At 45.5% G+C, this 25998-nt stretch overlaps 1 protein-coding gene and 1 pseudogene across 1 annotated transcript; both read right to left on the minus strand.

Moving 5' to 3' along the window:
* Positions 1 to 9521: 9521 nt before the first annotated feature.
* LOC132223476 (ADP-ribosylation factor-like protein 13A) lies at positions 9522 to 16586 on the minus strand. The gene is made up of 5 exons (XM_059678646.1): positions 16570 to 16586; positions 16290 to 16360; positions 11295 to 11544; positions 10313 to 10412; positions 9522 to 9803 (listed from the first exon to the last, which is right to left on the minus strand). Exons 1-5 carry the CDS (start codon positions 16584 to 16586, stop codon positions 9606 to 9608), a joined length of 636 nt encoding a protein of 211 aa, XP_059534629.1. The 3' UTR covers positions 9522 to 9605.
* A 3420-nt stretch (positions 16587 to 20006) lies between these two features.
* Positions 20007 to 25787, minus strand: LOC132224963 (182 kDa tankyrase-1-binding protein-like; annotated as a pseudogene).
* Between the last annotated feature and the right edge of the window lie 211 nt (positions 25788 to 25998).

Raw genomic sequence — 25998 nt, forward strand, 5'->3', positions numbered from 1 at the left:
TTCAGTGTCCCTGGCCAAGTTCAGGCCCCTCTGTATAGATATAACAATCCAAGACTCTGGGGTAGCCCGAGGGCCAGATCCCTTGGAGAGCAGAGATGAGATTATAATATTGATACTTGACCATCGCAGTGACTGAGGTCCCAGCAAACACTGAGAATGAAGGGAAATTAAGAACAATAGGCCTTCAAGTCCTCACAGCTATTTTTCTTTAATACCTTTATTATATTGGGAAAAATCATCTAGCTTGTTATAAAAAGAAAATTTCCAATAAAACAAAAAAACAAAGGCACCTAGGCCTTTTACTTCTCTCCTAGTATATCACACCTAGAGAAAACCACTGCTATAGTTTTAGTGATTTTTCTCCAGATATTCTATGCATGTGTAAACATCATGCTTCACATGCTATCCTCTGACTTGCCTTTTTCTCTAACAAAACATCAGGTTGTGGAAAACTTTCCATGGCAGTAAATATGTCAACAACAGCCCTTTTAATGTCTGTATAGTATTCCATTGTGTAGATGTACCCTACTTTATTTAGTTGTTTTGCATTGTTAGACATTTAGCTTGTTTATAACGTTTAGCTATTGTACCTAATACTGTAATTGGACAATCTCAAGCATCCTTTTTTGGGGTACTTGTGTAATTATCTTTGGATATAGATCAATAAATGAGATGATTGGTTCACAGTGTTTCCACATTTTTAAAGTTATCAGTAATATATTGAAAGAGTGAGAACAAAAGGGAGAAGACAACCAAAGTACTCTCCATAAAGATTGTGCCAATTTGTACCTCCACCACTGGAAATTGTAACTTTTAAGATAACCTATACCCATTCAGACAAAGATCTTGTGTTAGCCAGTGCTGAGCCATCATATTGGAGTACTAAGTGGTGGTACCCAAGGACTCTCCCTGTCCTTCATCCACTTCTCCTGACCACCAACCATAGTATGAGAAAAGAGTTTCAGACTCGGGAACCAAGATGGCGGCGATATAGGCAGAAGTGTCCCAGGTCGTGTCCCGGAGCAAATGGAACGAGCAGCTGAAGCTAGTAACACTCACACCATATTGGCGAAATTGCTCAGCTGGTGAGAGGGTTTACAGCCAGGAAGAGCAGAACTCCCCTGGTAAGGTAAAAAAAAAACCAGGGATTTGGGCAGGAAAGTTTGCCAGACCTCTGAGCCCAGAGAGTCGGAGGGAGACCGCGTGGCAGACAGCCGCGTCCCTTGGGACAGGCACAGCCCCTGACGGGGGAAAGGAGAACCGCGGGATTCCTGGCGCCGCCAGGGAAATTGAGAGCTGGGTTCTGTGATCACGGAGGACTGAGCCTAAAGGGGGCAGCCTGAAGAGCTGACCTGACCATGCAGTCCCGGTAAGAGAAGAAGCTTACAGAAACCAAGCCTTCCCCGTTTCCGCGGCCGGCATTTGTTTGTTTGTTTTCACTGAATCCTGTTCATGGGACATTTCGGATACAGACACTCACCTGTGCTGAAGAGAGGGAGAGTGTGCTGGGGAGTGGAATCTGGGGAGAGACTGGGGAAAGAGGGGGAGCCGGGAGAGGTGGTAGTGAATTGAGTGCTGAGACACCCCAGAGCCCGGGACTGGGGCAGCCACCCGCTCCTGAGAGGGAGTCTCCTCCCCCCAGCCCCCAGGCAAGGAGCACAGCCACACCCAGATTCCACCCTGTACGAGATCAAGGATTAACATAACCTGATCAGTCCCTGGGAGTTAACAGGGTCTGGCCTATAGGGGGATTTTCAATCCCAGCAACAACATAGCGCGTAACTAACTATTACGCAGTCAGCTCTGGGCAGTGAACTTCCACTGGACAGAGAGGCCCTATAGCCTCAGAGGCCAACCCCAGAACACTGCCACCCAGAGGCTGACCCACAAACTGACTCTTTGCTAAACACAAAATAAGGCAGTCTGGGAAATAAATGCGGCATGCTTTAAAATAAGGACTGTGGTTTACAACACAGAGGAACAGTATATCGCAGGGAAACTCAACACTCTCCTGAATACCTGGAAGGTCTAAGGCGAGCCACACTGAAGAATAGAAGAAACGAAGGACCTTCACTACTGCAATTTTTTTTCTTTTTTCACTTTTTAACTAAAGAAACCAATTTTTTTTTCATTCTTTTTTTTTCTGTTCTTTTTTTTTTCTTCTTTCTTTTCTTCTTTTTCCATCACCTGATTTTACCCTTTTAATTACTACCTTCTTATTTTTAACCAGTATTATTACTGCTACCATTTTACCATTTTTTAAAGTGCCATTTTATTTTTTCTTTATTTTATTTTGGGATTAGTGTTCACCATTCTATTTTCATCGTTATATTATTGGTTGTTTCTAGTTTGCATTCATATCCAGGGAGCTGTTGCTGGAATTTGTTGGGATTAATGGCTGTTCTATAGGAGTATTCTCCTCATATAAAAAGTCTCTTCCCTCTTCCACTTCATTCTCTCTTTTCGCTCTTTTTTTTTTTTTCTCTTTTCTTTTCTCGCTTTTATTTTCCCCCTTCCTTTTTCCCAATTTCATTTTTGCACTCCCTTTTTTTGGTCCCTACTTTTCTTTTCCTTTTTCTCTTTTATCTTTTTCTCTTCCTTCTTCCTTATCCCCTAATTCTCTTAATTCAGGTGGTCACCTTTAATTGGGGTTATTAATATCGTGAATATATTTGTGTATAGTGCCTGGTACGTGGTGCCTTGTTGTGTTGTATTTTGTGCCTTTAAATCAACGCAGCAGATCCAAGCAACAGCAACCTCCTGAGCACCTCATCCTCTGCTGAGGAACAGCAGCTGTACGTGAAACCTCGCCCCACCAGCCGGAAGAGCCACCACAGCTGTGAACAGCACCCACCAGAGGAGCTGCTGCCAACTGAAGAGCAGCTGCTACCGCAACCGCCCGAAGAGCAACCACAAACCAAGGAGTCACTGCCACCAAGGGAGCAACCACTGAACAACTCAACGTCTAGATATGTCAGTGAGATCAAACATGGGTAGACAAAGAAACCCCCAAAGGAAAGAGAAGGGGGACTCTCCAGAAGAGCAGCTAAGTAATACAGAGGCATGCAACATGACAGATAAAGAATTCAGAATAAGGATCCTAGAGTGCATAAACCGGATGGAGGAAAAAATCGACAACCTCTTCAAGAAGCAAGAAGAAACAGATGAAAAAATCGATAACATATGGAAGAAGCTAGAAGAAACAGATGAAAAAATAGATAACATATGGAAGAAGCTAGAAGAAACAGATGAAAAAATCAACAACCTAAGTAAGACCCAAGAAGAAATGAAGAGTGATATAGCTGCAATGAAAAACTCCATTGAAAGTATCAACAGTAGACTAGGAGAAGCGGAGGACCGAATAAGTGAATTAGAAGACAAGGAAGCAAAACACACCCAAAATGTACTGCAATTGGAGAAAAAAATTAAAAGACAGGAGGAGAGCCTAAGGGAGCTTTGGGACAACATGAAACGAAACAACATACGAATAATAGGAGTACCAGAACAACAGAAAGATGAACAAGGATTAGAAAACCTACTCGAAGAAATAATATCAGAAAACTTTCCTGAGGTGGGGAAGAAAAATGTCACACAAGCCCAGAGAGTCCCAAACAAGGTGAACCCGAAAAGACCCACACCAAGACACATCATAATCACCATGGCAAATGTTCAGGACAAAGAGAGAATCTTACAGGCTGCAAGAGAGAGACGGAAAGTTACATACAAGGGATCTCCCATTAGATTGTCAAATGACTTCTCAACAGAAACACATCAGGCCAGAAAAGAATGGACTGAAATTTACAAAGTGATGCAAAGCAAAGGACTGAATCCAAGAATACTCTATCCAGCAAGGCTATCATTCAAACTTGAAGGGGAAATAAGAAGCTTCACAGACAAAAAAAGACTAAGGGAGTTTGTCACCACCAAGCCAGCAATGCAAGGAATGCTAAAGGGACTGGTATAAAAAGAAGAAATAAAAAGCTCAGAAAGAAAACAGCCACACACACACACAAAAAGAAATGGCTACAAACAAGTACCTTTCAATAATAACTTTAAACGTAAACGGACTAAATGCTCCAACCAAAAGACATCGAGTGGCTGAATGGATAAAAAAACATGACCCATACATCTGCTGTCTACAAGAAACCCACCTCATTAGAAGGGACTCACACAGACTGAAAGTGAAAGGATGGAAAAATATCTTTCAGGCAAATGGAAAGGAAAAGAAAGCTGGGGTAGCAATACTTATATCGGACAAAATAGACCTCAAAGTGAAGGCCTTAACAAGAGATAAGGAAGGCCACTTCATAATACTAAAGGGATCAATACAACAAGAAGATATAACCCTGGTAAACATATATGCACCCAATGTAGGAGCACCCAAATTCATAAAAAAACTCCTGGAAAATATCAAAGGAGAGATCGACAACAATACAATCATAGTAGGGGACTTTAATACACCATTGACAGCACTGGATAAGTCCTATAGACAAACAACCAGCAAAGATAGAGCAATCCTAAATGACTCACTAGATCAGATGGACTTAATAGACATCTTCAGAACACTTCACCCCAAAGCCAGAGAATATACGTTCTTCTCAGGTGCTCATGGGACATATTCAAAAATAGACCACATATTGGGTCACAAGCAAAGTATCCCCAAATTCAAGAAGATTGAAATCATAAAAAGCGTCTTCGCAGACCACGATGGCATAATATTAGAAATAAACTACAATAAAAACAACCCAAAATACTCAAACACCTGGAAGCTGAATAGCATGCTATTAAATATTGATTGGGTTACCAATGAGATCAAAGAAGAAATTAAAAACATCCTGGAAACTAATGACAATGAAAACACAACAATCCAAAACCTATGGGACACATTGAAAGCAGTCCTGAGAGGGAAGTTTATAGCTCTACAGGCCTATCTCAAAAAACAAGAAAAAATGGTAGTAAATCATCTAACTCTACAACTCAAAGAATTAGAAAGAGAGCAACAAGAAAACCCCAGAGTGAGCAGAAGGAAGGAGATAATAAAGATTAGAGCAGAAATAAATGACATAGAGACCAAAAAAACAATACAGAAAATCAATGAAACCAAGAGCTGGTTCTTTGAAAGGATAAACAAGATTGATAAACCTCTAGCCAGACTCACCAAGAAGCAGAGAGAGAGGACCCAAATAAATAAAATCAGAAACGATAGAGGCGAAATAACAACAGACCCCACAGAAATACAAATGATTGTTAAAAAATACTATGGACAGCTTTACTCCAACAAACTAGACAACCTGGAGGAAATGGACAAATTCCTAGAAAAATACAGCATTCCAAAACTCAATCAGGAAGAATCTAAAAATCTCAACAGGCCAATAACTATGGAAGAAATTGAAGCAGTCATCAAAAAGCTTCCATCAAACAAAAGCCCAGGACCAGACGGCTTCACAGGGGAGTTTTACCAAACATTCAAGGAAGAACTAAAACCTATCCTCCTCAGACTACTACAAAAAATTCAAGAGGAAGGAACACTTCCAAGCTCATTCTATGAAGCCAGCATCACCCTAATACCAAAACCAGGTAAAGACAACACAATGAAAGAGAATTACAGGCCAATATCCCTCATGAACATAGATGCCAAAATCCTCAACAAAATCTTAGCAAATCGGATCCAGCAGTACATCAGAAAGATCATACACCATGACCAAGTAGGATTTATCCCAGGGATGCAAGGATGGTACAATATCCGCAAATCAATAAACGTGATACATCACATAAACAAATTGAAAGAAAAAAACCACATGGTCATATCAATTGATGCAGAAAAAGCATTTGACAAAATTCAACACCCATTTTTGATAAAAACTCTCAGCAAGGTGGGAGTAGAAGGATCATACCTCAACATAATAAAAGCCATATATGACAGGCCCACAGCCAACATCATACTCAATGGACAAAAACTAACACCATTTCCCCTAAGAACAGGAACAAGACAGGGATGCCCCCTCTCACCACTCCTGTTCAACATAGTACTGGAAGTGTTAGCCATTGCAATTCGGCAAGAAGAAGAAATAAAAGGCATCCAAATTGGAAAAGAGGAAGTAAAACTGTCCTTATTTGCAGACGACATGATATTATACATACAAAACCCTAGAGATTCCATCAAAAAGCTACTAGACTTAATACATGAATTTGGCAATGTAGCAGGATACAAAATTAACCCCAAGAAATCTGAGGCATTTCTATACACCAATAGTGAACTTTCAGAAAGAGAGATTATAAAAACAATCCCGTTTACCATTGCACCGAAAAAACTAAGCTACCTAGGAATAAACTTAACTAAAGAGGTAAAAGACCTCTACTCAGAAAACTACAGGACGTTGAAAAAAGACATAGAGGAAGACATAAACAGATGGAAGAACATACCGTGTTCATGGATTGGTAGAATCAACATCATCAAAATGTCCATACTACCCAAAACAATCTATAAATTCAAGGCACTTCCCATTAAAGTACCAACAGCATACTTCAGAGATCTAGAACGAACTTTCCAAAAATTCATCTGGAATAAAAAAAGACCCCGAATACCTGCAGCAATCCTGAAAAAGAACAAAGTAGGTGGGATCTCAATACCAGATATCAAGTTGTATTACAAAGCCACTGTTCTCAAAACTGCCTGGTACTGGCACAAGAATAGGCATATAGATCAATGGAATAGAATAGAGAGCCCAGAAATCGGCCCGAACCAATATGCTCAATTAATATTTGACAAAGGAGGCAAGAACATACAATGGAGCCAAGATAGTCTCTTCAATAAATGGTGTTGGGAAAATTGGACAGATATATGCAAGAAAATGAAACTAGACCACCAACTTACACCATACACAAAAATAAACTCAAAATGGATAAAGGACTTAAATGTACGACAGGATACCATAAAAATTCTAGAAGAATCCAAAGGCAAGAAAATCTCAGACATATGCCGAAGCAATTTCTTCACTGATACAGCTCCTAGGGCACTTGAAACTAAAGAAAAAATGAACAAATGGGACTACATCAAAATAAAAAGCTTCTGCACAGCAAAAGAAACCATCAACAAAACAACGAGAAAACCCACTGTGTGGGAAAATATATTTGCCAATGACATATCTGATAAGGGCCTAATCTCCAAAATTTATAGGGAACTCATACAACTTAACAAAAGAAAGATAAACAATCCAATCAAAAAATGGGCAAAGGACCTAAATAGACACCTTTCAAAAGAGGACATCCAGAAAGCCAAGAGACATATGAAAACATGCTCAAAGTCACTAATCATCCGAGAGATGCAAATCAAAACAGCAATGAGGTACCATCTCACACCTGTCAGACTGGCTATCATCAACAAATCAACAAACGACAAGTGCTGGAGAGGATGTGGAGAAAAAGGAACACTTGTGCACTGCTGGTGGGAATGCAGACTGGTGCAGCCACTATGGAAGACAGTATGGAGTTTCCTTAAAAAACTGAAAATGGAACTCCCATTTGACCCTGTGATCCCACTTCTAGGAATATATCCCAAGAAACCAGAAACACCAATCAGAAAGGATATATGCACCCCTATGTTCATAGCAGCACAATTCACCATAGCTAAGATCTGGAAACAGCCTAAGTGCCCATCAGTAGATGAATGGATTAGAAAACTGTGGTACATCTACACGATGGAATACTATGCTGCTCTAAAAAGGAAGGAACTCTTACCATTTGCAACGTCATGGATGGAACTGGAGAGCATTATGCTAAGTGAAATAAGCCAGTCAATAAAGGAAAAATACCACATGATCTCACTCATTCGTGAACAATTGAGACCATTATAAACTTTTGAACAATAATAGATACAGAGGCAGAGCTGCCTCAAACAGATTGTCGAGCTGCAGCGGGAAGGCCGGGGAGGGTTGGGGGGCAGGAGGTAGGGGGGTAAGAGATCAACTAAAGGACTTGTATGCATGCATATAAGCATAACCAATGGACATAAGACACTGGGTGATAGGGGAGGCTAGGGGACTGTCTAGGGCGGGGGGATAAAATGGATACATATGTAATACCCTTTGTAATACTTTAAGCAATAAAATAAAAAAAAAAAAAAAAAAAAAAAAGAGTTTCAGACTCAAAATAGGAATGTTTTATAAACTGTGAGAAGAAGGTCTCTATATAGAGTGTCCCCCCAAAATGTATACACACTTAACAGCTGAGAGCTCAATTGATGTTTCTTTCTTTTCAGATTTAACCCATTGGAATTAATCATTATTCAAAGTGAATATACATTTTTTGGGACACCTGTATTTTTTCTTCTCTGACTAACCACTGATCTAGCATTACCTTCAAAAAAAGTCATCGTCGTCATCTTCACAGTTGTAATCATCGTAATCATCTTCATCATTGGTGTAAGTTTTTGGGAAGTGAAAGTCAGCTCTATACTTGTAGTGAAGATCAGTAGTGTTTTGAGCTCCATTTACCTTAGAACATTCACCTTCCTCCATGGGTTCATCTAAGGCAAATGTCACTGATAAATTCTTTTTAGGTGTTAATCTTAAGCCTCCTTTCTGTACAGCAAGAAGATGAAGGGGGAAAAGTCAGTTGGTGCCCAACAGTTTAGAGATTGGTCCCTGTGGCAATAACATTTAAAGAGTCATTTACCTTTAGGATTGACTTTAGAGGCCTAGTTTCCATGGAATGTTTTCCTCGGGGCTCTTCTTTTTCTTCTGTCATTTCTACGTTGGTAGGGAACCTGGGGAACATAGAAAGGACAAAGCAATAGTGAAAATAGACACACTTCAAGCTCCTTAAGTAAATGCACCTGTTACCCCATTCCTGCATATGTATTTGAACAATGAAACGGACAATAGAGCAAGACATTTTAGCCTTTTATTCCTCAAAACCTTGATCACCTCCTGTTTTCTTATTTTTCGCTTTCATATTCCTCTTCTCCCCCATATTTCCTTATTATTGGGTCAGAGAACTGCAAGTAGAGAATGCGGGGTGGCTCCAGGACATTCATATAGAAAATATTGCCTAGAAGTTCCTTAAGGGGCTTGTGTTCCTTTTCTTCTCCACATGGCAAATTGGGGAATAAAAATCATGTTTTGGAGAAGCTCTAATGTTGATAGTTTGGCTTTACCTTTCTGCAACTCATCCCACTAATGTGATCACTCAAGTTGTGCCAGGGGGAGGGTATACCTAACAATGCTGGAAAGTTTATGGTCACTGACCTAGCCCCATTTGAGCCAACTGATCTTGAAAGACTTGCTCAGAACCGTACAGAATCCAAGCACCTCCCAGAACTCCCTGCTTATGTTGAATATTGATTCCTGCATCTGTTCTTTTTTAAAATTATATTTTATTATTGATTTTAGAGAGGAAGGGAGAGCGAGAGAGAGAGAGAGAGAGAAATATCAAAGATAAGAGAAAATCATTGTTTGGCTGCCTTCTGCATGCCCCACACTGGAGATCGAGCCCTCAACCCGGGCATGTGCCCTGACCGGGAATCGAACTGTGACCTCCCGGTTCATGAGTAGACTCTCAACCACTGAGCCATGCCAGCTGGGTCTTATCAACCTAATAGAGGCAGCTCAGTACCTGGATGATGTACTTTCATCCTTGATGCCTGTGGTGTCCTCCTTGGAGTTTGCGATACTTGAAGTGCGTGATTGTTGGTGAGAACACAGCTCTTCCTGTTTATTCTGAGTGGCAGTTACCAGCCAGCGCAGCCCTTCAAGTAGGGGCTCATCGTGACTTCTTTGGAAGTTGTGGATAGCTGAGCAGGGTTTCTGTGACCAAAAGAGAAGACTCCAGCTCAGGAACCTGAGGCCACTGGGGATCAAAGTCCCTCCCACTCTCAGCTAAGGAGCAGAGGTACACATAAGCTCTGCAGTGCCTAGAGAGGCTTTAAGACTTCCTAGGAGAACTCAGTATTCACAGCTGAGAATGTAAATAAAAGCTACAAAAGCTAAGGTCATTCAATAAAGTGGTTGTGCTGTAATGTCTTAGATATGTGACTTTGGGCAAGGAACTCAGAGTTTTTGAGCCTCATCCATAAAATGAGGATATTGAAGCTTCCAGCTTTACAGAGCCATTTTGAAGTCTAATAAGAAAACATATGTGAGGGTAGTTAGGAGTGGGATATTGTCATCATCGAGTCAGAAATCACCACTATAGGCATCACCTGGCAGGAAGAGGCTTTGCCTGAGATCTAGCATATGGGGCTGATTATGGAGTGGTGCAAGGTATGCATCAGTTGGGCTTGAGAGGGCAAAAGAGGGGAGGGGTTGACACTTACCAGAAGGCAAATGAACTTGTTGTCATTCATTATCCCTTCCAGATATTTAATAATATCACCAGGTGAGAGGGCATTATGCCGGTCTTGTTTATTTGCCAATCTAGAGCAGGGCACAGGAGAGAGGGTAGGAAGAAGAGAGGAAGAGTAAAACATAAATAGAGGCAAAGGGCAAGAAAAGAAGGGAAATAGGGGGAGAACCTATTATGGTACAGTTGCTACATATTCAAGAACTAGCTTTAAAGACATGCACAATGAGATGAACCAGACATTTTTCTAGCCAATTCTCAATGACAGAAAGAATAACACATATAACTTGAATCCAAGATCATCCCCAGATCGAATTTCTCACTTCATCTCTACACTATGCCATAAAACTTTAATTAGAATTGCTAACTGGGATACGAACAGATTTGGAGTTTTTAAACAGCCTCTGCCAAACTCTGTTCATACTTGAGTTGGGGGTGCTAATGAGGAACAAAAAATGCAAAAAGGGAGTGGGGGTGATGATTGATTGGGCCATCCGAAGTATCACCCTGGAATCAGTGCTCGTTACATGACTCTTGGGCAGTCTGGGAAGGGAGGAGGACATTGGCATCAATTATACAAAATAGGGGTGGTTTCAGGGGTAGAGACTGAAGCAGAGAAAGAGAAAGAAATTCAGGAAGACAATCTTCAGGAAGAGTCAAGGGATGGAGGTAGGAAATCCCGATATTACTCTCCATTTCCCTTTGATGCTTGCTTTCAAAATTACATTTGCACAATTAGGTAACATTTTCACCCATGGCAGCGTGTGGTAGAAAGTAGCTCTTAAAAACAGACCCCAGAGGACTGGGTTACCCCCTCCACACACACACACTGAGCTGAAGGGAAGAGGAGATCTAGCTGGATGTGACAAAGGGACCACCCAGCTCTTCCTTTGTCTACTTGTCTTCTGAAGGCACAAAATGGGAAGGGAAAATTGAGCACAAAGGCAGAGGCTTACAATAGGATGGGTTTTCCTGCCACTCTTGCATCAGACAGAAGATTTGATAAAGTGGTCTTCACTTCTTGCATGCGTCCTAAGTCGCTGGAATCCAGGACAAAAACAATCCCATGTGCTTGTGCATAGTAGTCGGGCCAGATTTCTCGTCCCTTCAGATCTCCATTCAGGTCACAGATAGCAATTTCATATTCATCTAGCAGAACTGTAGTCAGTTTAGAGTTCATAGAACGGTCTATCTTGCTAGGAAGTACTGTGCATAAGGGAAGAGAGGAGAAGCAACCACAAAGCAGAGGGATATAGTTAGATGAAAGAATTTGTTAAACAAATGTTGACTAGAGCCATAGTTGGTTTGGCTCAGTGGATAGAGCGTCGACCTGCGGACTGAAGGGTCCCAGGTTCGATTCCGGTCAAGGGCATGCGCCTTGTTTTCAGGCACGTCCCCAGTGGTGGGTGTGCAGGAGGCAGCTGATCGATGTTTCTAACTCTCTATCCCTCTCCCTTCCTCTCTGTAAAAAATCAAGAAAATATATGTTCAAAAAAATGTTGACTAGAGCCTGCCCTGAGGAATGCTACTGAGGCATCTTGCCATCCTGTTCACTCATGGATTCATTTTCCTAAACCAGCACTTTGCCCAGGCAACCCTCTCCTGGCTCAGCAACTTTCAGTGAGTGGCCACTGCTCCCAGGAGAGAATACAGACTCCTCTGCCTCCTAACCTGCCAGCGCTATCTCTACCCTGTCTTGTGTCCACGGTGTCCCTGGTACACACCCAGTCTTTTCTTCCCTCTGCTCCTTGGCTCACTCTCCCCCCACTACACAAGAATGTCACGCTCTTTTGTGCCCTGGGCCTTCACAAGATGCTATTTTCGCAGCTTAGAACATTTCTTACATTGCTCTTTCCTTGGTTAATACCTATTTTCAAACATCTATTTAGATCTTGTTTCCTCTAGAAATTTTTTCCTAACTCACACCCCCACCCCCAAATCTGGGTAAGGTGCCTTTCTTCTGGGCTTATCACTATAATAGTACATATGACAGTGTTATAAATTCAACGGTTTACTAATCTGGATTATACACTGCAATAGGACAGGGACCCTTTCAATTTTATTCACTGCTACATTCACAATGCCAAGGGCAGAGGTGCTCAATAAATATTTGTTGAGTGAATTTGATGAATGAATGAATAAATGAATGAGCAGGAGGCTCTTCTCTCCTACCCTTTTTTCAAGGCTCAGGAAGGCTTCTTTAGGGAAGCTTATCTGACCACCCCAACTCCACTTTCTCTCCCTCATTGAGCACATGGTCTGTTAAGCTGGTCATTCACCTCCCTCTGTGCATGCCATGGCTTCCCAACTAAAATAATGAGGGAGGGGCTTTGCATTCGTTTACACTCAGTAGGTGTTCAATACATGTTTATGGTGCCTGTTATTGTGGGTAAGTATGAAGTACTTTTCATATGTCTTCTAAGAAACCATGCCAAATTTAGATACACTTGCCCTGTCAAGGCCATGGCCAGATCATAATCCCATAGGGCAGTGGTCGGCAAACTGCGGCTCACAAGCCACATGTGGCTCTTTGGCCCCTTGAGTGTGGCTCTTCCACAAAATACCACGTGTGGGCGCGCACATACAGTGCAATTGAAACTTCGTGGCCCATGAGCAGAAGTCGGTTTTCGGCCTGGGAGAGTCTATTTTGAAGGAGTGGTGTTAGAAGAAGTGGGGGGTGTTGGTCGGGCGATGGGAGACATGGCGCAGGCGTGCCGAGGGATACGCATCGCAAGGGAGGCGCGCGATTCATGCACGAGTTGAGTGAGCCAGTCAGTCAGCAGTCTCATTGTGCAGTGGTTAGTGCTAGTCACGTCCGCAAATCGAGCGCGGGTGACAAAACTACCTACTCGAAGCATAAAGTTACCTGTATTTTTCCAACCAGCTGCAAATCCTGCAGGTATTTTTGTCATCAATTTAAGAATTGTAATTATTTTGTGTTGGTGGCTTTATTATTATTTTAGCAAAGGCCAGCTTAGGAGTACCCTAATTAAGTTAATAACAATGTACCTACCTATATAGTTTAAGTTTAAAAAATTTGGCTCTCAAAAGAAATTTCAATCGTTGTGCTGTTGATATTTGGCTCTGTTGACTAATGAGTTTGCCGACCACTGCCATAGGGCATTCCATACCTATTCTGCCCCCATTGAAGTGCAGTTCAAAAGGACAATCTTTCTACAAATTCCAGTCTGTTGAACTGAAAGTTCTGACCTAGATTTCTGCCCACATAAGCAGAAAAATGATTTTATAGATTCTCTATACTCGGACTCGGGAGTTCTAAGACCAGAATCAGTAGCTTTCTATTTCTAATCTCAGATCTACTTGTGACATTTTCATTAGGATTGCCAGAATGAATCATTTAGCTGAGAAGTTAGTAAGATGCTTTCAGATCGTTGGTAATGTATGATTATATAGACATTTACATATATCTATATACATATATTTTCATTATTACATTTTAATGTGATCTTATAACTTCTGTTTTCATGTTAGTCAATGCTCTTTTTAATTATAGCTTTCAGATAACATAAAATTTTCAGTCACAACTTTGATGTGATATTTGCTATGTCTCGCATTAGACTACTTAAAATAATAAGCGAATAAAGATAGTTTTAATTTGTTTCCAGCATGAAGGCAAGCTTTAAGTTATTTTCCCCTGTCTAATCAAAACATTTTCCTTAGTTATTTTTACTTGAAACCTTACCAATTCCTTCAATAATGCAATCTATTTTGGCAACCCTAGAAGCTGTGAGAAGTTGTTGTTCCCTGACACTTTACATTTCTCTTATCTCCTCTATTAATTCATAAACTCCCTGAGGACAGGTAATGAGTCTAATTCATTTCTATATCCCATAAAACACAACAGTCCCGGTACTGTTGGCTTCTGAGTTACTTGGCGATGATAAAGTCCTACCCTACACCAATTGAATCAGAATCTCTATGCTGCAACCCAAGTATTTCCATGTTTAACAAACTGCTATATTTAACAAAATCTGTAGGTGATACTTCTGCACTTTAAAGTTTGAGACCCACTACCCTAAAGAGCAAAGAAATCCATGCCTGTTGTGTCTCAGCATCATCTGGTGCTCCTTGTTAGATTTTGATTCCATGCCCCGCCCCCTAGTCCAAAGTGTCTGAGCCTACAGGTCCCACTAAGTAAGTGTAAAAGCATCCCACATTAGTCTCATTTTTGGCTTTTAGTGCTCACTATGCTAAGGATCACCTATGGAGCTTTTAAAACTATGACACTAGATCTCCTCCTCTGAAGGTTTGATGCCATAGATCTGGGGTGGGGCTCAAGCATCATGTTCATTTTTAAAAGCTTCCCAGGTTATTGAAATGTATAGCCAGATTTGAGAGGCACTGCCCTAAATTCCCTCATTTAGGGCACCTACTTATGCTCATCCAGACAAAACAGTTATAGTATATGCTGTCATTGAGAATAATGGCTTCAGATCACAGATAGTTTATAGCTTCAAAGTTACTACTTATAGTAACACAAGTTACTACTTATAGGTTGGTATTTCCTTCCTAGGCTGTTATCTGCAATCATAAACATCTGCAGGAACAGGAGAGGTGAGCTATTGCATATTGTGTACAGAGCAGCCTAATAGATTGACTGTAGTAGTCCTGTATGGACTGAGACATTCCTTAGAATGTGACATCAGTGGAGCTTTGCTTCTTGGCCATTAGAAACTTCCCTGTGAATGAATTCACAACTCCAGGCTCTATCCTTTAGAAGTCAGAATGGAAAGCAGATACTATTATCAAAGACAAAATAGCATATGGCTAATTATGGAAGAGTGCTTTCCAAAGCTGGCTGCCCATCAAAAACACCTGGAGAGTTCTTAAAATATAAATTCCAGGACCCCACTCAGGTAGATAATGGAGAGGATGAAATGCTAGGTAGTAGGACAGCATTATAGCAGGCATAGGTATGTGAAATAGATCAGTATGATGGCAGAGGAATGGCAAGTCATTTGTTTTGGCTGTATCAGGTCACATGCAGAGAGCATGAGAAATGAAGCTGGAAGAGAAGTCAGAAACCAAATTATAGAGGACCCTGTGTGCCTCTAGGAACTTAAATTTTATTTTGAATACAATGGGGAGGTATTAAATGCTTTTGAGCAGAAGAAAGTGCCATGATCAGATTTTTGTATTAAGTCCTTCAGGCAACTGTGTTGACTGAGTGCTGGGGAGACAACTAGAGATCAGCCAGCAGCCTGTTGCTGTAGTTCAAGAAAATTGCTGCAGGTTTCCAGTACACCAGTGGCAGAGGAGTCAGGTTAGCCCTTTCCTGTACTTTGCTGAAGGCTTCTAAATGATATAAAATTCAGCCACATCATCATACCCCTACTTTTGTTTAATAAACATCAATAGAGAGAATCTTATGCCAGCCTGTGTGCTGGGCTCTTTGACTAGCATTTAGTTGTGTCTTCACAACTAGAATAGTAGCTCCCTTCAATTCTGTGTAACTGCTTCTTGAAATGTCAATGTATTAAACTGGAGATCTGGTATTAAACTTGCATATCTCTGAATTGACAACATTTCACAAGTTCCAACCCTCTATATTAACTGTCACAAAGTATTTAATGTTATTAAACTTCTTAAGACCAAATTCCACTTTAATTGAGCTCTGAAATGAGACACTTTTTCAAACATGCTATCCTTCATAATTGGCTGCAGTGTTTTACATAGTTTGAATCCATTCATACTGACACTGTGTGAGGATGTTTAATTAGGATATCTTGAAAAGGGAGATGGTGACAGACATTACATAAACAAGCTGATAATACCCCAGGAAAGGATTGTGTATGTGTGTTGGAAAGTGCTTATCTTCAAAAGTGGCAACCTGAGGGCTGTGAAGTAAAGCTAGGAAGGAATAATTATTTCATTGGTCACTGGGGACCTTGAGAGACCTAAACCAATGTCTAATGCTCCTAGTTCCTTACGTCTGCAGAAGGCCTCCGTAAGTAAAGTTTTGCCTGCATTATCCAGACCGATGATGATGATGGTCACATTCCTAGTAATGGAAAAGAAAAATGAGCCAAAGCCTTAAAAACAGTTAGTTCTTAAGCTAAACAAAGAAGTCTATTCTTCTTTGGTGTTTGGGGATCTTCCTACAGTAGTCCCAATCTATGTATCATAAAAGGCACAGCCAAGGTGGTAGAAGATTATATAGGAATCCCTTCCCAAGGTCCCCAAGGATGTGTTTCTTCCCGAGTCACTTGCCTTGCAGAATTAGCCATTCTCTTCAAACCTTGTCCTCAATCTTGCATGCAGACAGAATAATCGTTTCTCCTAACAATATATATATAAATATATATCATGATTTGTCCCATGTGGGACTGTGGGCAGATAAATTGGAGGAAATGGTGGAGTAGGTCTAGGGAAATAATTACAATATTACCTTCGTGTTTCTTCAATATTTACTTGAGGCCTTCAGGATGTCATTATCTTGAACATGATTCATCTGAGTTCTGTAATATTAAGGGAAACAAGTAAATAAGAAATCAGCCCCGCCATTAACATTGAACCTTTCAGTTTATGACTACATAGGTGCTGATAAACTGAAAGCCTTGTACTGACACAAGTCCATTACTTCATTCTAGCCACCCTTATCTATAAATGTCATAGAGCGAGGGATGGGTAATCCTCAATTCTACTGGCATATTCCTGCAAAATGGGATGGTTTCTTGTTAAAGCAACCTACACAGGCATGATGGCATCAGGTGTGGCCTTCCCTTCAGCCGTAGATCATCCCTGTTGGGAATATCTTCATTCAACCTCAGGTGGGGTGAGGTGAAGCTTCGGAGAAGAACCAGCTGAGATTTCTAGGACCTATTTATTGGGAAACCTGTTCTAAGTGACAACTATCTACTATTCTTGGTTCTCTTATTGCCTCTGCTTAAAAAATGTTGGTGAGCCATTGTCATAGATTTCATAAAATTCCTAGGCTGTAAGGGACCTTAGACATCAACTAGTCTAATAGATTGCAAACATCAGTCCAGGTGCCCCACTCTCAAAGATTCCCAGGGAGTTGCATAATCTCTCCAGTAGTTTTCAAAGTGCAACAATATTCAGAAGTGAATACCTAAGTAAAAAGGATAATTTAGACAATTACCTCAAGGTCCATCCATGTTGTAGCATATATTAGTATTTTGTTCCTTTTTATGGCTGAATAATATCCCATTGAATGGATATACCACTTTTTGTTTATTCATTAGTTTATGGACATTTGGCTCTTGTCAATAATGCTGCTATAGACATTTTTGTACAACTTTGTGGACATATGTTTTCAGTTTTCATGGGTACATATACTTAGAAGTGTCGTCACTGGGTCATATAACTTTACATTTAAACTTTTGAGCAAGTGCCAGACTGTTTTCCCAAGTGGCTATAACATTTCACATTCCCACTAGCAGAGCAGGGAAGAAGCCAGCTGCCTGAGCATTGGCTCCACCTACTTGTGCATATTCATTTACACAGTGGCATTCTCTACCTGTACATTTAGGTGGCCATATCCACTGGGATTATAGATACCATTTGTCCTTGATACATAGTAGGCCCTGTGCTAGGCACTTTACACAGTCATATTCTCCACTTGAGAGGCTGATACAGTGCCCCAGTGTGCCTATATGGTAATGGCAAATTGAGATTAGAACTGTCAACATAAGAAACATGCAAATCTACAGGGAATTTTTGTGAGTTTATTTGAACCAAACCATTGACAATTGTCAGGAAACACAATCTCAAGGGATTGAGAAAATGCTCCAGAGAATGGCAGTTTTGCACCTTATTATCACACACACACACACACACACACACACACACACACACACCAAACAAAACAAAACAAAACACACACAAAAAAGTTATAGGAATTTGACAGTCGAGTAGAAGATTCCAAGAATCAAACCAACAATTTGTCATATGAGGAAGCAAAAAACACCCAATCAGAAGAGCAAAAAGAATCAAAAAATATGAAGATAGTGTAAGGAGCCTCTGGGACAACTTCAAACATACCAACATTCCAATTATGGGGGTGCCAGAGGGGACAAGAGAAAGCAAGATATTGAAAACCTATGTGAAGAAATAATGATAGAAAACTTCCCCTACCTGGTGAAAGAAATAGACTTACAAGTTCAGGAAGCACAGAGAGTCCAAACAAGAAGAACCCAAAGAGGCCCACACCAAGACACATCATAATTAAAATGCCAAGGGTTAAAGACAAAGAAAGAATCTTAAAACAGCAAGAGAAAAGAAGTTAGTTACCTATAAGGGAGCACCCATATGACTGTCAGATTTCTCAACAGAAACTTTGCTGGCCAGAAGAGAGTGGCAAGAAATATTCAAAGTGATTAATAGTAAAGACCTACAACCAAGATTACTCTACCCAGCAAAGCTCTCATTTAGAATTGAGGGTCAGATAAAGAGCTTCACAGATAAGAAAAAGGTCAAGGAGTTCATCACCACCAAACCAGTATTACATGACATGTTGAAGGGTATTATTGAAGAAGAAGAAGAAGGAGGAGGAGGTGGAGGAGAAGAAGAAGAAGAAGAAGAAGAAGAAGAAGAAGAAGAAGAAGAAGAAGAAGAAGAAGAAGAAGAAGAAGAAGAATGAAGGAGAAGGAGGAGGAGGAGAGGAAGAAGAAACAAAAAATATGAATGATAAAATGGCAATAAATACATATCTATCCACAATTGAATCAAAAAAATCAAAATAAATGAACCAAATAATGAACCAAATAAACTGGTGAATAAAACAGAATCAGAGGTTTGGAAGCATGGAACAGACTGACGAATCTCAGAGGGAAAGGGGGAGGGAGAATGGGAAGAGATTAACCAAAGATCTTACCTATGGACACAGACAGTAGGGTGGTGAAGGCCTGGGATGGGGCAGGAACAGGGTGGAGGAGGACAATAGGGGGGAAAAACCAGGACATTTGTAATACTCTCAAAAAAAAGATTAAAAAAAAAACCCTTATCCTAAGGGAGGATTAATGGGATAACCAAGGAAGAAAATGATTAGACTAGGGATTATTGATCCTTTCATTTCCAGTGCCTCTCCTGGGTACTCTGGGATGAAATCACCTAAATTCAATCTACAGTTTTAGATTTCTTATCTGTAGAATGGAGATAATGATAATATTTTGCTTACCTTGAGGTGGTTACTTACTGATCAGATTACTGGTTTTTTATGGATGGAAGACATAAGATGTGTAGAGTAATAGGAAGATTTGTTGAGATTTCTAGCCCTTGTGCCAGATCTACACAGCACAGTTGCCCACTTATGAGAATATAGCAGTGACCTAACAATGGCTGTCAATGTTCTGACATATCTATGGCAACCACTGCCTGGTTCATAGCAAACAAACTCACATCTCCCTACCTTGTACAATGTACAGCTGATTACTAAATGAATTTTTAGTCATCATATTTTTTTTGAGTTTACAAAGTATTGACATAGAATTTACAATGTGCCAGCACTCATTTAGGCACTTTATACATATTAACACATTTAATTTGGTCATTATTACAAAATGACCAAAAAGTGGGGGCTATCATTCCTACTTTTACAAGATGATGTTCACAGCAAACATTTTATTTATTTATTTATTTATTTATTTATTTATTTATTTATTTATTTATTTATTTATTTTTACCAATTCCAAAAAAACTTTATTGTTTCAGTGGCAAAATGTTATTGGTCTCTATGGGGCACCTGGCAGGGCAGAGGGAGACCTGGGGTGGGGCTGGGTTCCATCCGTTACAAAATCAAAGGCTTTTATAAAAAATGTTATAAATTGGTATCAAAACAAAACCCAAGGGAGGCTGGAGGTGGAAGCAGAGAGGGAGGTGGGTACACGGAGGGAGGACCAGAACCTTGGACCACTAATGACGGAATCCAGGCCGGGAGGGAAGGTGTGGAGGGAAGTTGGGAAGGTGATACAAAGTGCATAAATGTGCCTCCCCAGACGCTCCTCAGACAGAGGCAGAGGGGGACAGAGGCTACAGCCTGGGACATGGGGGAGAAGGGGCTCCAGCCGTCTCCTGGCCAGGGACCCCACAGGAACGGGCATTGCTTGAGACTGCCAGATGGGAAGGACCTCAGTGACTTCTCAGACCTTCTTCTTCTTCAGCTTCAGGGCTTGTAGCCAACTGGGCGATGATCTTTCTGACCCTGAGGACTTCTCTGGCTTCGGAGGTAAGGCGAGGGGCTTCCCCAGCCCTGGGACCTTGCAGGACTTGGAGCGCTGGAACGCGGACTCCTTCTGGCTCGACTTGCTGTCCACCAGCTCCCCCTCCTCAGCCGAGCGGTTCCGGGGGCGCAGCTTGGCCTTCAGGGCTGACGGGCTCAGGCCAGGAAAGAGGTTGACTTTCAGCCCCTTGGTGCCCAGGGACATCCGTGTCCTGCGGTTCTGAGGCTCCTCCACCACCTCCTCATCTGAAGACGGCCCCCGAGAAGCTTGCGGCTCCGTAGAGTCCTGGAACAGGCGTGCATCCGAGTCTGCCGCCTCCGACAGGCCTAGGGTACCGCCCGGCCGGATGGCCGGGGCCCGGTGCCCACGCTTGCGCCCCAGGCTGGCACGGCTTTGATACACGGCACTGTCGAGGATCTCGGTGTCCTCGATGTAGGAGAAGTCCTGACTGGGGGAGCTGGGGGGAGGGCCTTGGGAGGGTCGCCGAGGGGGGTACATCGGACCCTGCTCGCCCAGCCCGGCCCCTGCAGGGCTCCAGGTGCCGTCCACCTCTTCTGTTCGGCTGGCTTCACCATCAGGCTGGGGCCTCCAGGAGGGCAGACGGTCCCTGAGGGGCTCCAGGGGCTCCCCTCGATCAGCACCTGCCGTGGTTTCTTCCTCTTCCAACAGGGTCCTCAGGCCCGAAGCAGAAGCTGCCGAGTCCCTCCGGGCCGCTGCCTTGGAGCTGCTGACGGCCAGCATCTCCTCCAGCAGGCCCTGGGAGGCGCAGGGTGGAGAGCGGGCCAGGCAGCCGCTGCTGGGGCTGGCTCCGAAGCCGGGGGCTTCTCCCATCTCCATTCCGGGGTCTTCAGGGCAGGTCTCCAAGGAAAGCGAGGAGTCATCTTCGCCCTGGGTCTCTGGTCCACTCGTCTCGCCAACCCCCAGCTCCCTGGCCTCCATGGGGTCTGGGTATCTGGCCTCCTGGCCAGGGCACAAGATGCCAGTGTCCCTGAGGCCGAGCTCTTGGCACTGGCTAACTTCTCCCACCCCATGCTCCCTGGCTTCACTCGGAGTCCCAGAGAGCTCCACATTCCGGAGCCCCAAGTCCTGGGTCCAGTCCATCTGCCCCACGCCGCATCCTCGTGGCTCCTGAGAACCGCCAGTCTCTAGGTCACAGGGCACCTCCAAATTCCTCAGGCCCAGACTGTCACCCCAGTCCACCTGGCCCACCCCACGCTCCCTGGAGCTGCTATCTGGCCCCACGGCCATGTTCCTGAGCCCCAGGTCTGGTGTCCAGCTTGCCTGTCCCACTCCACGCTCCCTTGATTTAAGGAAGTCTCCGGCCTCCACACCTGACCAGTTGGTCTGCCCCACGCCACTCTCTCTGGCTTGGCTGTGGCCTTCTGCCTCCCCCACCCCAGCCAAATCTCTGCCCTTCACCCCGACATCAGAAGTCCAGTCCTTCTCCCCAACTCCCATCTCCCTGGGCTCCTCAGAACCCCCAGCCTCCAAACGGCTAGCCAGGTCCACATCTCTCAACCGCAGGTTATCCGTCCAGCCGGTCTGTCCCACGGCATCCTCCCTGGCCTCACTCGAGACTCCAGAACCCACACAACTGGACACTTCCAAGTTCCTGAGGCCCAGCTGGTCAGTCCAGTCCACGGGCCCAGTCGAGGTCTTCTCAGGAGAGACAAAGTGGCCACCTCCCATCTTGCCAGAAGGACTCGGGCCAGCACCACTCACTCGGTCATGGCCAATGATCCCAAAATGATGGCTCCTCTTGGTAGCCTCCATGCAGAAGTCACCACTCCAGTCTCGCTGCCCTGGGCTGAAGGCCGCCTCTGGCTGGGAGACCACACCGAGGCTGAAGTCTCCAGCCCAGCCTCGCTGCCCCACTTCCCTGTCTTCCGGGTTGGCATCGCCTGGGCTCTGGTCCCCTGCTTGTTGTCTTCTGTGCAGCCCTTCAACCTCCTGGCTGGCACCGCTGTCCTGCCAGCTGCTCTGGGCTCTCGGTCCCCGTGCTCCATCCTGGTTCTGGGGGCTGCCGGGTCTGAACAAGCCCCCCAACTCTCTCTCCTCTGGCTGGCCTGGGTCCCCGCTGGCCTCGCCCAGGCCATCTCCTCCACTCAGAGTCTTCTCAAACTCCTCATCCTGCTGCAGGGCTTCCTCGGGACTGAACGCGGTGCTCCGGGCGCTCACCCCGAAGCCTCGGTCCTGGGGGCTGAGGGCCCTGGCGCTGCCATGGCTGCTATAGTCCCTCATCCAGGCACTCTTCCCGAAATCCAGGTCCGGCTGCTCAGCACCCTGGCTGCCAAAGATGCCAAGCGACGGATCTCTCTTCCCAAACTCCTGGTCCTGCTCGTCGGCATTCTGGCTGCTGTACTTGCCCAGGTGGTCCTTCTTCCTCACTTCCTCCACTTCCCGGCTGGCATAAGCCCCCAAAGAGTCTCTCTTCCCAAACTCCCAGCCCTGAAGGCCGGCGTCCTGACTGCTGTAAGAACCCAGCACATCCCTCTTGCCTAATTCCTGGTCCTGGAGTTCCACATCCCGGCTGGAGAAAGTGCCCTGGGAATCCCTCTTTCTGAACTCCCAGTCCTGAACAGCCGCTCCTGGCTCTGCTGAGTGCCAAGCGGGGCTGGCTTTCCAATCACCAGGTCCTGGGCTGGGAGCCCCCCGCTCCCCTGCGGGCTGCCGACCTCCACCTCCTCATGGACCTCCGCCTCCTCATGGCCAACGATGCCACACCTGCTGGCCCACTCTCTGGCGCTCCCTTCCCCTGCTTCTTGCCCACTCTTGCTGGACCAGTTCCTCTCTCCAAGGCCTGGGTCCCCTCTAGGGCTTGCATCCCTAAGGCCATAGTCCTGAGAAGTGTCTTGGGACCAGCTGGAAGGGCTAAAACTGCTGGACTGTGTATCTGCTGCAATCCCAAATTCACTCTGCAGATCTTTCTGGGCCCAGCCGAGGAGTCCCTCGGAGCAGGCACTTGGGGTCTGTGAGCCCTTCAGCTCAGGTCCAGCTCCCCGCCGTGCACTGCCAGCATTGGGAGGTGGTGAAGCCAGGAGGGCATCCAGCCAGCGGGAGTTGCTTTCAGGACCTGCAGGCTTGGGGGACGCCCTACAGGGGTCCTGAGCCCCTGTCCTGGGTTGGGTAGTCACAGCCCGGGCCAGGGTCACAGCCTCCTCCTCAGCAGGCCGTGCCTTCCCAGGGCCAGGGGTGTCAGCAAAGAGGACACAGGGCTGGTCAGGGGGTGCTGACTGCTGCTGCCCCATGACTGGCTCCAGTACGGGCAGGGCGGCTTCCCTGGTGGCCAGAGGGAGTGGGGACTCTTGTCCGGCCAGGGGCTCCTGCTCCTCACACCTCTTCTCTGCCTGTAGCAAGGCCGGTTCAGGTGGGTCCCCTGTTGTTGGCAGAGGCTTGAGGGGATCAGCTGGGGATGGAGGCTGACTCTCCCCATCACCCTTTTGGTTTGGGGAGATACCCAAATCATCTGTCTGCACCCCAGAACCAGGCCTTCCTGGTCCCTCTGGAGCTGACCAGACCCCTCGGCCCTGCTGGAACGCTCCCTCCCCACTGGATGCAGCCAAGTCACCAGCCGCAGTGGCCCCAGCCTCCGCAGCCACAGCCTTGGCCTCCGCAGCCGCAGCCTCTGCAGCTGCAGCCTCAGCCTCTGCGGCCTCACTGGCTTCAGTGATGGGGGAGGGAGGCGGGGAGTCCAGCCGCCACACCCCTAGACCCGAAGGCCGAGTGGGGAAGGTCCATGCAAAGGACTGTGACAAGCTCCAGTTGGACTCTGTCCCACACCCAAAGGGATGCTCCAGGGCTGACTGGCCCCCCTGGGTTTGGAGCAGGTCAGCCAGCGAGCCCCCCAGCTTCTGTTCTTGGTCGGGCAGCAGGAGCAGACCTTCAGAAAATCGGCGCTGACCCAGGCCTGTGGGGCGGAGCTCTGCGTCACCCCTGGCCACCTCCTCACCAGATGGGAACATCCGATCAGGATCAAGCAACTCACCCCCCTCCATCGGAGGCCGGGGTGAGGTGGCCGGAAGCTGCTCTGGGCTGTGGCTCCCCGAGACCTTTTCCACGGGCGGGCCACTGGGTCTGGGGGCATCTGGGGCTCCCAAAGCAGGGAGCCCTGGGCTAGAGGCATGGCAGGCGCCCTCATCTGGCAGGACCACGACTGGGGATGCTGGGGTCTCAGGGAGGCAGGGAGAAGGCCCTCTCCCAGAAGCTGCGGGGCTCTGGGCCTCGGGAAGATGCGAGTGGCAGGGAGAGTGCTGGAGGGGGGAGTGAAGTTGGGGAGACCCAGGGGCTGGGCCTGAGACTTCAGCAGGGAAGCCTGGGCTGGTGAACCCTCCATTCTCTGAGGTGGGGCCTGGACTTGAGGGGACCCAGGGCTTGGAAACGTCGGTAGGTGGCTCAGAGCTGGCCGGCTGAGCCAGGTCCCCATTGAAGGCCCGGTCCAAAGCAGGGTTCCTCTCCTCGGGGGTCTGGCTGTGCTCTTCAGGGCACTCTGTAGGAGACTTCGCAGACCCCTCCTGGGACCATTCCCTGGAGAGGGTCCCACCATCCTCATCCACAGGACCAGTAGCCACACCATAGGTCCTGGGGCCGTATTTTGAGCTACCATCGTGGTTAAAGGTGAGGCGGGAGCCCCAGAGGCGGTCAGAGCTGGTGGGGACCTCCTTCCGCGGCTGCTCCATCTTGGCCAGAATCTCTTCCACTGTGGTGGCTGCAAAGCGCTCAGAGGCTGGACGGAAGGGGGCGGGGGCCTTCCGCACACCCCCTGGGGCAGCACATCGAGCCGGGGGTGTCAATGGAGGCATCTCTTCTTTCCCAGCCTCCTCTTTCCCAGCCTCTTGGGTGGCTTCTCCTCCAGTAGATGTCTTGGCCGGCGGTCTTGGTGCAAAGGGAAGGGGACGCCTGCTGCCACCATAGGGCTGGGGTCCTGCCAGCACGATCATCTTCCGGGCAGAAGGCCGCTCAGCCAGAGGACCCCGGGGTGGCCGCGGCCCAACAGACACCAGCAGGCTGGGCTTGGCAGGCAGGGCTGGCTTGGCAGGCAGGGCCGGGGGTTTGGGCTTGACAGGAGGTTTGGCCCGAGGGTCATCTGGCTCAGAGCCAGCAGATACCAGCTCCTCCTCCATTTCCCGGGGTGGTGGGGAAGCCATGGCTGTGCCTTCCCTGAGAACAGACACTTTCATCACATTCGGCAGAACGGGCTCCCCCGGGATCCGGCTCCGCTCGGCTAGGGCTCGGTGCCCGACGCCACTCTCCGCCACCGCCGCCGCTGCAGCCCAACATTTTTTTTAATGAGTAGAAAGAGTACAAAAGTAACAATTAACAGTATAGTAGAGTAAATTTTAAAAAGAGAGATAGGATGAGGTTCAAGGTTACCTGGCTAGTAAGTGATAAATCAGAATTGCAACCCAGGTGGTCTGGCTTCAGAGGTCATATATATTAGGTTAAGGGTCTTACAGGCTAT

This window comes from Myotis daubentonii, chromosome X, assembly GCF_963259705.1.
Source record: "Myotis daubentonii chromosome X, mMyoDau2.1, whole genome shotgun sequence".
NCBI lineage: Eukaryota > Metazoa > Chordata > Mammalia > Chiroptera > Vespertilionidae > Myotis > Myotis daubentonii.